Consider the following 13,091-nt stretch of genomic DNA (forward strand, 5'->3'; position numbering starts at 1 on the left):
GGGGAAAGTGTTCTCATTACTTTGCTGATTGGCAAGGATGACAAGTAGCTACATATTTTCTTTTTTTTTTTTCTCTCTTCAATTTCTTCATCTATTTCCTTTTTTCTGGCTTCACCTCTTGATGTTTCCATGGCAATGTGTGTTTCTGGCTTGGAACCCCCCCTCCCCCCCATTTTAAATTATACAGGTGTTAACCAAGCAAGATTAGCAAAGGGAAAAGTGTAATATTAAATTCCTGTTTACTTTCTTAATAGTCATTATTTTTGTGTTGACTCAGGCAGCGGCCTCCCCCCCCCAGTGACCAGGCACAAATTGAAAACGGTCAAAATATTTGTGTCTAATAAAAAGCTATTGTAAACTTTTACCTGATTACGTGTTTAAACAGTCTTCCTTTTCAAGTCAGGGAATGTTGTTGCCTTCACTTGTTTCCTCTGTTGTTTTTCTCTCTCGTTTTTTTGCGTGCTTCTTTTGAGACCGCCGTAAAAGTGCTTTCAATACTTACTGCTCACATTGTGGACACCAAGCATAATGATTCGTAATAGTTTTTCCCCCTGTGAAGTACAGTGGAAGTTAAATGAACTATCAACTTTTATTATTTATTATTCAATACTTAAAGTTTCGCCTCATTAGAAGCACAGCCCTCCTGGGTAGAGGAATTTTTCAAAATCCACTTTCAGCTGGTGTTGTCTTTTACCCCCCATCAGCTCTCAATGACTCTCGAGTAGCCATGGGCTTCAATACCACCGCTTCTGCAGGAAATGAAATCACTTAAGTTTGATATTTATTTATTTTTAGATGCTTTATCAATGTTGTACCTCTCAAGGCCATTGCAGTCATTAGCCAGATTAGGCCAGAAGGTGACACACTGACAATGATGTCTCGCGGGTGTCCTGCACTGCCTGAGTGTAATTCAACTTTTTTTCCGCCGTCATGATTAATTCTGCAGTCGCGAGTAGCTGGTTTTGAAATGCGCGTTCTGACATTGGAGATATTTGCGGGAATGCAAGTGTTCTCATTTGTTATCGCAACAATCTGCATTAATGCTTATACACAGAGAGATTTTCCTCTTCAGGAATGTACCATGGCACATCACAAAAGAATTTTTTTGTGGCCATATTACTCTGAAAGTGAATATTAGTGCACATTGCAGATTGCCTCCTCATTGCATTTTGGTTAACAGCACAACTGAGTCCACTTTTTCTGAAAATGAGTTTTTCCTCCCATGATGCCGTTTGCTTCTCTGGGGAGAGTGCAAGCTGCTGAGAAGGGTGGAATTTAATATGCGTGTAACATGTTCTGAGGCTTGTGCCTATGTTTAACTGATCATTGTGGTCATATTTCAAGCGTGTGCCCTTTGCCTTGGTGGCTCTTGAGGTCTCTGTGGGGACCTTTATAAATTTGCTTCAATTAATTCCATGTGAAGGGAATTACTGTTATGTAGACTTAATAGGAATTAAGAGATGACTCCTCGCTTTACAGGTGCGTAAGCTAATTCACCGAGCTCTCTGGTGGAAACAGACCTTCAAACTGTCTTGACTGGACCTTTTTTTTTTTTTTTAACTCCAGCAGCAATCATCAGTCTGAGGTCTCTGAGATGTTCTGGGTCCCTGGTGAACCCCTTCTTACCGTTAGCCTTTCCAGGATGTTAGTTCAAAGTTAAAGACTGACCCATGTCAGATGTAGCCTCGCCAACTCGCACATACACATACACACACACACACACACACACACACACACACAGGCACTGATCTCCCTGGCTGGGCTGGCTAATTACGGAGTGCTTTACTTGGGGTGTGTTAATGATCGGGGTCCAACAGAGCGGAGGTCCGACTCCTCTGTTCCCTCCAGCTCTCAAGCTGCCTTCCTGTGATCAAACTGCCTTTAGTTATTGTCCAACAAAGGGAGGTTTCTTTTAATACACTGTTACAGATTAGTTAGGTAATTGCAGCCCTAATCGATAAAGCAACCGAGTGGAAAATTAAAGGTGTGTGTTTTGGTAGAGCTACATGGTTTCAGTGCCTGCAGGCAGCGCAGAGAGGTGACAGTGATAAATAGGGTATTTAATAACAGCTGCTCTAACACTGCTTCCTCTGCATGTCCTCGCGCGCAGCCCGGCGTATTCATCACGTATTCGCACACGGCGGAGGGACGGTGCTGTACCGCCGGCCCCTTGGTTAGGCTTGCTTTTGACCTTTGTCTTGTTCTGCCTTTGTTTCTCTTTCCCTCTGTCTCTGTCTTTCTGTTAAACACTGACACTCTCCCCTCCTCTCATGTCCATCTGGATCTGTGGTTTTTAATGGCTTTATTGTGTGTGATGGGCGCTCTGTGTTTGGACACAAAGGTCTCGTGCTGGACTGAGAGGACAGGACGAGCGACCAGATGGTTCTGTTAACCGAAACATCCATTGAATGTTCTTTTGGCAGGAGACACAAATCTGTGCGCGTGTTTGAAAGACAGCAGAGTTCTTTTGAAATGGAATCAGCAAAAGTGCTAGATGACGTAATCGCTGCAAGGTCAACTTCAAAACTATATTTAATATTTATACAATATTATGAATTAATTATATAATATATAAAAATATTAATAAAATATGTAAACAGAATACAATATGAAGTCTAATACTGTTTGTTAGTCACTAGTTTCTGTAGTTTTAAAATTTAAATATTGAATACTATAAAATATAATTAATTTATGACATGTAACTACAAGTACAGCACCAAATAAACTTGAAATCTAGAATGCGTTAAGTTAAATTTCTTTATTAATGGCATAGGTTAATTAAAGAAAAAATAATAATAATTACACAAAAAGCTTGCCATGACATTAATAATATAATAAAAGGTTTATAAATGCCAGACTCCATTTCAGCCTATTATGCGGTGTAATTAATTAATAGGCAGCCGTTACTGGCAGATTGCTTTTACGTCAGGCTGAAATGAGAAAACTCAGTGATTGGGCTGTGTCTGGCTGCCATTACAACGGATGAATTGATACAGTGGGTGACTGGTGTTTTAAAAAGATTACCTGAGCAGGGTGCCCGAATCATTTAGCGTCTTTTCTTTTCCTCCCAACACTGCAAGTGGTTTTTTGACATAAGATTGCTTTTATGTACTCCTTTTTTTCTGAAATACTTTCACTGAGCTTAATATTGATTCTGTGTGTACTATACTGTAAAAAGGAACCAGACTTTTTTTAAGAGTTTTGTTTCACTGTATTCTCCGCAGTACTGCAACACAGTGGTGGAGCAACGCATCAATGGACTGTTACCTGAGCCTTTACAGATATTTCCACGAGGTGTGTATAGTGTGTGTTAGTGTGTTGGCCCAAATTACAGTTTAACACCGCAACAGTAAATGTGCCTGAGGCCCACCTAGAACCTAGATCACAGTTTAAAACCCTATACTCAGCACTGCCCTGCTCACGTGTGTTTGTGTGTGAGCATTTTCTGTTAGCAAATCCCACATTACTTCATGCTCACTGGATTCTGTGAGAGGAATAAATATCAGTTTGGTGAAGAAAATTCTTTCTGAATACAAACACATTCACATACGCATTATTTTTTATGACATAAGCTCCGTAAACTGTATTTCAATATGTCTGTCTTTTAATGTTGCAGATAGATTAAGTCTGACATTTTAAACATTTAAAATATTCTGCTCATGTTCTTTTTCTCTGGCCTCACGTGATCTACAATCTAGTCAATTTTCTTTTCAGCCGGTAAGACCCCAGGGATCCGCAACATACACGGCCTGAAGGTATGTGTCTCAATGATTGTTTCAGCAGAATTGGGCATGGATCGGTTATGCTGCGTACACTTATTGAAATGTCAATTGAAGTCAAGACTCTCTCTTTCTATCTGTCTCTCATTTTCTACAACCTCTATGTTTTTCATTGTATTTTTTTATCTTCTGATTTGATAAACCGTTCAATCATTTGGGGTCGGTTTTTCATGTTTTTTTAAAAATAAGTGTCTTAATATGCTCACCAGGACTGCATTTATTTGATCAAAACAGTACAAACATTAATAGCCTATTAATAGAGCTATTATTGCAATTTAAAATACCAATTTTGTAATTTAATATATTCGAAAATGTAATTTATTCCTGTGATGACAAAGCTGAAATTTCAGCATCATTACTCCAGTCTTCAGTGTCACATAATCCTTCAGAAATTATTCTGATATGCTGATTTGGTGCTCAGGTAGCATTTCTTATGAAAGTTGAAAACATTTGTGCTACTTAATGGAAAGCAGGATTTTTTTTTTTTTTTTCAGGATTCCTTTAAAAAATAGAAAGTTCAAATGAACAACATTTATTTGAAGTCTTCTGCAACATTATAAACCTCATTATAAACTGTCAATTTTGATTAATTTCATGCTAAATAAAAAGTATAATTTTTTTAGCTTACCTAGATGATTGCTCGTTTTTTGTTCTTGTTTGGGTTTAATTCCAAATTAATTGGCTTGAAAAGGTAAAAAAAAAAAAACAAACAAACTGATAAACTGATCTAAATGAGGTCTTCATAGACACTAATTAAGAAGATAATCACTGCTTTACTGCACTACACTATACGACCTACAGACCTCAATTAATCTACTTATTTATATAGTGACACTCTTTGAGCTTTTTTCCTTCATTCTCCAACTGCAATCTGTTAGCATGGCTCTGACAATAAGCAGCTTCATGAATCCTTTTTAATGACAAACAAAGGACATGATGTTGATTTTTTTTTTTTTTTTTTTTTTTTTTTAAACCCAAGGATGTTCCCAGAGTTATATTTAATTTTGCCTGATAGATGAAGTGACCCCTTTCCTCAAGCCTCTCTTTATTTCTCTCTGTCTCCCCCCAAAAGCCAATTAACCTTGCGGCCAAACCAGGCAGTTTGCTGTTGAATCACAGGTTAATTAGCACAGGGTTCTGATTGTCTTTGTTTGCCCGCAGGTGAACACGCGGCCCGAATCCTCGAGTGGCAGGGGCTCCTCTGCAGCTGATTCCCGGTCCAACGATAGGTAATGCAATTCTATATTAATCCCTCATGTTTTCTAAATTGCTTGTTAAACAGCTTATGGTTATCAACTATGTTTGTAATCAGAGGAATCCGCTATCCATCATGCTTAAGAACACCACTTACCTATGGTAAAATCACTATAACTTGCGGCCTCTTGTGGCTTGTTGACTAAATAGTGTTTTTTGAGTTAGGACTACCTTTTTAGGTGGATCAGCATCTGGTTACACATTACTGTTAAAATGTTTGGGGTCGGTAAGTGTGAGTGTAAGAAAAAAAAGAAAAAAGTAATTAATATATTTATTAAGCAAGGACACATTAAATTGATCAAAAGTGACAACAAAGACATTTATAATGTTACAAAATATTTCTATTTCAAATAAATACTGTTTTTGTTTAAAAATCCTGAAAAAAAGTTTCTACAAAAACAATTTAAATGTGATAAAGCGGATTTTTTCATCGACTGAGAAACCAAAGACTGTTAGTGAGTTTTTGAAATGAGCGCATGAACGCATCCTAAAACTCGTGCACGAGTATTGGAACACGAGTGTTTACCACGGGCATTCGCTGTGTCATGTTAGTGGATTCATTATGTTGGACTCACCGCAGGTAACTCATAATCTGCAGTTGTTACTCCTGTCTCCTGACAAAAACATTGCATGCGGCGCCTGTGGAGTGTGGAAAGTTACTGGAGCGCGCAGCCGCGCTCGTCTCTCACAAGGAATGTCACGGCAGTGATTGACAAGCCAGATCGTTTATACGATGATAAGGCCCTACCTCGTGCACAGATGATGTATATTAATATTATTCCTTTCAGTGCACCTAATAAATAGTCTTTTATCAGTTAGTAAAGACCGTTTCAAGTAATATTGCAAAAATGTATAAAAACAAAACCTCCTCTTTATCACCTTTTAATGTTTTAAATGACATTAGACAACGTTTTTATTCAATTAAAAAGGTCTCTCCTGGAAGAATTCTGGAAATTTTTTATCACAAATTAAATTAAAAGATACTATATGATATTATTATTGCTTTTGTTGTTATTGTTATTTATGTATTTTTTTTTTGTATATTGATTGATTTTTTTATTATTGTAAGTAATGTATTGAAATGATATTGTAATGAGATTTTATATATATAAGCCATTGTTGCTAACATGACGTTAAATCATGAATAAATAAATAAATAAAAACTATTTAGCAGCAAAACTGTTTTTAATTGATAATAACAAATGTTTCTTGAGCAAAAAAAAAATCAGCATATTAGAATGATTTCTGAAGGAACGTGACACCCAATCCCTCACCAGTGCAGTTATATGGAGAAGATCTTACAATAACCAAGGAGTTCACATATTTGGGCAGCATTATGAGATATGATGGAGGAGCAGACAGTGACTTCAAGAGCCGTATCAGTGAGGCCAGAAATGCTTTTAGAATGCCGAATAATGTTTGGAGATCCCAGCAGTATAGCATAAAGACCAAACTGAAGTTGTATCAGAGCTGTGTGCTTTCCACCTTATTATTTGGCTCAGAGTGTTGGAGGATGATAGACGGTGACCTGAATAAGCTCTCTGTTTTCCACACAAAAAACTATCTTGAGAATTTTCTGGCCTAATGTCATCTCAAATGAGCAACTACTTGTGACACTGAAGACTAGAGTAACGATGCTGAAAATTCAGTTTTGCCATCACAGGAATAAATTTAATTTTATGGAAATAAAGTTTAAGAGGGAGCAAGAGGGAGATTTGAAGAAAGACCGTAGAAAGAGAGATGGCTGAGAGACATTACAAAAGAATAAAGGTCAGAGGAATATCACTGGAAAAAGAAGGGTTATGATCAGGCAAGAGGTTTAGGATGCGCGTTAAAAGCTTTCTAATGCTGGAGAGAACAAAGCAGGAAGGCCTGAAAGCGGGTGTCGAGGTTGCATTTTTCTGCTCCATATGTGAGTAACATTGCTTTTGCTATGTTTTACAGAACCAAGATATGCTGTGGTCATAATGTTAGCTATAATAACAGGACAGTTTTGAGTGTCAGGGTTGAGCTAGTGTGATGCTGCTGGTGACTAATAATAAACTTTTGCTTGTATATAGTCTTGTGCACTGTATGTTCATTTTTTGTTCTTGTTGTATGTTCGTCATCTTCGCTTTATTTTTTTACAAAATATTGTTTTGCTTCGCTTCAACTTTGCATTGCTTTTTTTGTGCACTTTGGCCGGAGCGATGAAGGGTTGGGTTGACTTCAAATATTGATACTGTCTCTTAGAAATCACTTGCTGCACATTTAAGGATGATGTTGATTAATTTTAATTATAAAGGTCTCAATAATGTAATTCTCTTCAATAAGAGAAACGCTAACAGGAGCCTTCAAGTCTTCATTCAAACATTGTCAGTTTTAATTGGATCTGGTCTGAGAGAAAGAAACAGACCTGCAGTCTGAAGGCCAGTGTGTGTATTCAGCAGTGATGCAGGAGCAAATCATATCAGCCAATTGAGTCTCATCTTACATTTCTAATGTGAAGTAACTGCTCTGTCTAAACAATTTACTCATCATGTCAGATTTTTGTTCTAGTACACAGTTTAATACTTTGTATTTTTGCTTCAGCAGTTTAAAGAAGTCTTCAGCTGAGCTTAAGAAGATTTTGACGAATGGACAGGTATAGTAGCTTCATAACACACACTTTTATTTCTGTATACCTTTTAATACGCACACATAATGCAGAGTATTCCCACTTCTTTTGGATCTGATTATCTGGTTTGTGATGCTGTTATCACTGAACCAGTGATGCTTCATAGCACTTATCCCATTTAATTTGTCACTGTAGAAGATTCTCTGTGTGAATGTGTGAAAGCATCTCCTAACGGCCTGTTCACTGACCCTTTCTCTGTGGTATGGTTGAGATCTTTATCTTGAGTGATCAGAGCTGTGTCCTTTTGCTTCCCACCCCTCCTCCCTTTCCCTGTCACCTCTTCTCCCCCCCCCTGCAAGCCCCTAGCAGGACAGTCTGTCAACTAAAGTGTGTCAGATAGACAATTAAGACAGTCACATCCCCTGTGACACCAGTAACATGCACAGTTAATAGAGCACTAGAATCCCCCCCCCCCACACACACACACACACACTGTCTCTCTCTCTCTCTCTCTCTCACACACACACACACACACACACACACACACACACACACACACACACACACACACACACACACACACACACACACACACAACAATGTCTCTCTCTCACACTTCAGCCTAATCAAATACCCTGCATTGGCCCCCTATAGTTGGGGTGAGGCCTGTCAGCAGAGCTTTGGCTGCACATCAGGTCCAGTTCACAAGGGGAAACACTTCCCCTATAACACACACAAATACTGACACCTAACTAGTCACATTAGCAATGACAAACAAATGACTTAAATGGATTGTTCAGCTATATAGTAATGATATTGTTATTATTTAATATTTTTGCTAATGAAAAATGCTGCTGTTAATAATAATAATAGTAATAACAACGCAGCATTTTTATTATAATAATTATTATCAACAACAATAATCAATATAAATTTAATGTTATTATTGTTATCGTTGTTGATGAGGATTACAATAGCAATGCTTTTAAAATCTAGTTTGCTCTTCTGCAGTTCTGCGAGTAAGGAGTAATTGATGATGAGCTATTGAGTTATTAGAAAAATAATGAGTTGGAACACCTTGCCTGTGCATTGTTTTTCTAATAATCCAAGGGACTCAGTCAATGTCAATGATTCCGCTTATACTACAGTTGCCGTGCCTCAAGATATTGTTAAAATGTTTCATTGCAAGACATTTTTCAGTTTTGTTTCCTTAAAATTCTTGTGTGTAGGACTAATTTTGGTAACACTTTATTTTAATGTTTGTTACATGTTACATGTAGTTACTATTGTAATTACTATATATTGTGTATAATTACATGCAACTAATCCTAAACCACACCATAATCATAACCCTAACCCTAAAGTACTTGTAGTTAATTAATATTACTCATAATTTAAATGTAACATTGACACCTTAAAATAAAGTGTAACCCTAATTTCTAATAGCCTACATCTCATGCCTAGCCTTCATTGCTAGTTCCAAACTGTAGTTTTAAAACTGTAAACGGAGTCTTGAGCCACTGATATGCACACTAATGCAGTTATTTGACAGAGAGAGAGAGAGAGAGAGAGAAATTAAGCTTGTGTGAATTACCTGAGTCTGTGTGTCTCTCAACATCGGCAGTAGAGTCTCTACTAATAGTGAAGTTTAATTGCTTCAAAAACAGCGACATTACCACCCCGCTACTGAGACATTTTGTGCGAGTGGGGGAAGATAGTGTGCTTTCCACAGATAATAAAACTTAATTTAGTGGGAAAAACATGGAAATACTATAGTCAATTTATCCTATTGTTATATTTGTTTGCTTGGTCAGTTTCATTGTGTTTTTTTTTTTTTTTTTTTTTTTTGAACACTGTAACAACCATTGAAATTACTAAAATAATTTGGCAAAGTGATATAGATCTACTTTAGCTGTGCATTTACTGAAAAATAATTGCACACTTTAGAAAGTTCTTCAACCAATCAGATTCAAGAACAGCCCTCATGGCTTTTATACAATTCATTGATTCACTGAATTGAGTGGGAGTTAATTTGTTGACTGGATGAATCAGTTCAAAGCTGGATCTGAAAATAATCCTCTGTGTCTGGAATTAGCAACTGCATTTACAGGTCAGGTCAGAAGATTACTAGAGTGACCTTCCACAGCGTTTTTCTGCTTTGTCAACCTCAGGCCCTTTTCACACTAGTACATTTTCTTTTAAAAACACATAACATTTGTTATGGTTACGCATGGTGTCCACACTACTCCAGAGTTTTCAACCCCCGGAAAGAAAGACTTTTTATAAATGCTGTAGGCCGCGTTTTACTTTGAGGGGTTGCTTTTCAGTGTAGGCGGAAAAAAACTGAGACTTTTGAAAACTAAGACGTGGCTGCCCACATTCACTCCCTGAATTGGGATCATTGCGTATCTTTCCCTGATTCGTCAAGCCCCTAAATGACCAAGATGCTACCAGAAGACGACAATAACAAACCAGCTTTGATGACCGTGTAAACAACATGGAGGCAGAACTGCAAGCTTTGCTGACTTTGTTGTCTTTTTTAGCAGCCATTGTGCAGTTAAACTCTGCATTGTATAATAGTGCAGCTGACTACATGTGCAAGAGGCTATTATAAGGCCTATTTATACTTCTGTCATACGTATGTCAGCTCACTGAGAGACATGGACGAGGAAATGCATTTCAAATATGCCAGAAATGTGTAGGACTAAATGTGATGCATCATGCTACCAAGCTGACCAATCACAGATCTTGCGGTCTGCATTGTCGTAGTTATATTTCTGGGGAGGTGGGTGTCAGGTTACGGCAAAGGGTACAAAACCCTTAAAGGGTTAGTTCACCCAAAAATGAAAATTCTGTCATTAATTACTCACCCTCATGTCGTTCCACACCTGTAAGACCTTTGTTCATCTTCGGAACACAAATTAAGATATTAAGATATTAAGATATTAAAGGGTTAGTTCCCCCAAAAATGAAAATTCTGTCATTAATGACTCACCCTCATGTCGTTCCAAACCCGTAAAACCTCTATTTTGGTATTGCTATATTTTTTAAAATGGTGTGTAAGTGTGCATGTCGCTGATGTCCTAATCTCCAAAAACAACCACGGCGCCTTAAAAGTGCATTACCAATGCCGACAGATGAAACGATTCAATGGAATCAATTCAATGGAAAGGATTCCAGAAGAGAAGACAATGCTGAATAAAGTCGTAGTTTTTGTTATTTTTGGACCAAAATGTATTTTCGATGCTTCAACAAATTCTAACTAACCCACTGATGTCACATGGACTACTTTGATGATGTTTTTATTACCTTTCTGGACATGGACAGTCTACCGTACAAATGTTTTCAATGGAGGGACAGAAAGCTCTCGGACTAAATCTAAAATATCTTAAAATGTGTTCCGAAGATGAACGGAGGTCTTACGGGTTTGAAACGACATGAGGGTGAGTCATTAATGACATAATTTTCATTTTTGGGTGAACTAACCCTTTAAGATATTTTTGATAAAATCTGATGGCTCAGTGAGGCCTCCATTGCCAGCAAGATAATTTACACTTTCAAATGCCCAGGAAGGTACTTAAGACATATTTAAAACTGTGACTACAATGGTTCAACCTTAATGATATGAAGTGACGAGAATACTTTTTGTGCAGCAAAAAAATAAAATAATGACTTTATTCAACAATATCTAGTGATGGGCGATTTCAAAACACTGCTTCATGAAGCTTTGAATCTTTACAAATCTTTTGTTTCAAATCAGTGGTTCAGAGCGTGTATCAAACTGCCAAAGTCACATGAACTATTGAAATTTCAAAATGTTTTGAAACGCTTATGACATAACAAAACCTCATTTACTGAAATAACGTGACTTTAGCAGTTTGATACACGCTCAGATGCTTCATGAAACAGTGTTTTGAAATCACCCATCACTAGATATTTTAAAATATTTAAGTCATTTAGTTTTTTTGGCACTCAAAAAGTATTTTCGTCAGTATTCTCATGAACCACTGTAGTCACATGTCACATGAACTGTTTTAAAGTGTTTGAAAGTGTTAATTATCTTGCTGTCAAAGGAGGCCTCACTGAGCCATCAGATTTTATTAAAAGTATCTTAATTTGTGTTCTGAAGATGAATGAAGGTCTTACGGGTGTTGAACGACAAGAGGGTGATTGATTAATGACATAATTTTTGACAAAACTTTTAATGGTAAAAACATTTTCTTAATTGTTTCAACTGGGCACAGATATATAGTCTAACTCACAGGCTGAAATCCTGAAGCTTTGAGAGTTAAGATCCCACAGCATGTATTTTGTTATATTCAAAGAAATCAAGAGGTTGAAATAAAGATGGAGGGCATTTTGATGTGCATAAAACTGACTGCTTGTTAAAACATACTGGTCCCTCTGGCCTCTTGGTGTCAGAAGCGCCTGTATTGTATTACCATTTTGACAGCTTTTATCAAAGTCGAACATGACAGCACAGGCAAACAAATCATCATTAAACTTCCTATCACTCTCCTTGCTGCTGTCGTCTTTTTATATATTAGACATGAAATGTTGTATTGATCCTCCTTTTTGTTCCGCTACTGAACTTCCAATGACCTTACAGTGGGATTTCTGAGTTTTTTAGGACTTCACTAGGTTTTTTTCCCACTTGGTGTTGCTGTTACAAATGTGGCAACTCTTTAATTTATGTTCCTGCCTCGCTTTCTCTCTTCTGTCTTCTTTTTCTTTCTCTCAATTAATTAATCGGCTCATTTTACATTTTACACAGTTATTGAGTGAAATAAAATAAATAAAACTGCTGTAGTGGCCATCTCATAGAGATATGAGTCTATGAATGCATGCATACACCTAACCGCACAAAGAAATGCACAGAAACACCTGATTCCACACACACTGACATGCATAACACTCTTTTGAAGATGCTTTAGATAAAAACAGAATGTAGAGAAAAATTTCTGTTTTTTTTCCCCTTTGTTTGTTTAGATAAATGAACATGACCTCCAGTACCAGGAGCAACTTGGCCATGGAAATGGTGGAACAGTTTACAAGTGAGTGCTGCTCTCATGTTTTAGGATTTAATTAGACCAATTGTGGTCAGCCTCTTCAAAACCAAAAGGACGATGCTGATTTAGCACTTCTGATATTGAAGTGACTCTTTTTGACCCTTTTAAAGCTCCCTTCTGTGCCAAAACTATACACCTAGCCTACAAGATACAGTGACAGGACAGGACAAGGCCGTAGTCTTACACAATTCATTTCATTTCAGTCTGTGTGCTTTTGTGGATAATCCAGACTCTCATCATATTCTTCTCTTACTGTTGGAGAACCTCTGGGTTGTTGGAAATTGTTCGACCATTTTATAAAAGCCAATACTGCAACCCAAACAAGAATGCAGTCTGACAAGCTCAGCACTAAATGTGTTTGCCTAGAATTATTTTTCCCCCCCTCAAACAAAA

At 37.3% G+C, this 13,091-nt stretch overlaps 1 protein-coding gene across 2 annotated transcripts in view; it reads left to right on the forward strand.

The window, feature by feature from the left end:
* Positions 1-13,091, forward strand: part of map2k5 (mitogen-activated protein kinase kinase 5) — a 69,699-nt gene that overhangs the window by 3,262 nt on the left and 53,346 nt on the right. Inside the window, exons 4-8 of one of the 2 annotated variants that reach the window (XM_067400733.1) lie at positions 3,225-3,294; positions 3,715-3,755; positions 4,941-5,008; positions 7,605-7,656; positions 12,619-12,683. In XM_067400733.1, the coding sequence (XP_067256834.1) occupies positions 3,225-3,294; positions 3,715-3,755; positions 4,941-5,008; positions 7,605-7,656; positions 12,619-12,683 (296 nt within the window). The remainder of the gene's footprint in view (positions 1-3,224; positions 3,295-3,714; positions 3,756-4,940; positions 5,009-7,604; positions 7,657-12,618; positions 12,684-13,091) is intronic. The other variant, XM_067400734.1, reaches the window with a different exon arrangement.

Source organism: Chanodichthys erythropterus, chromosome 11 (assembly GCF_024489055.1).
Source record: "Chanodichthys erythropterus isolate Z2021 chromosome 11, ASM2448905v1, whole genome shotgun sequence".
NCBI classification, from domain to species: Eukaryota; Metazoa; Chordata; class Actinopteri; order Cypriniformes; family Xenocyprididae; genus Chanodichthys; species Chanodichthys erythropterus.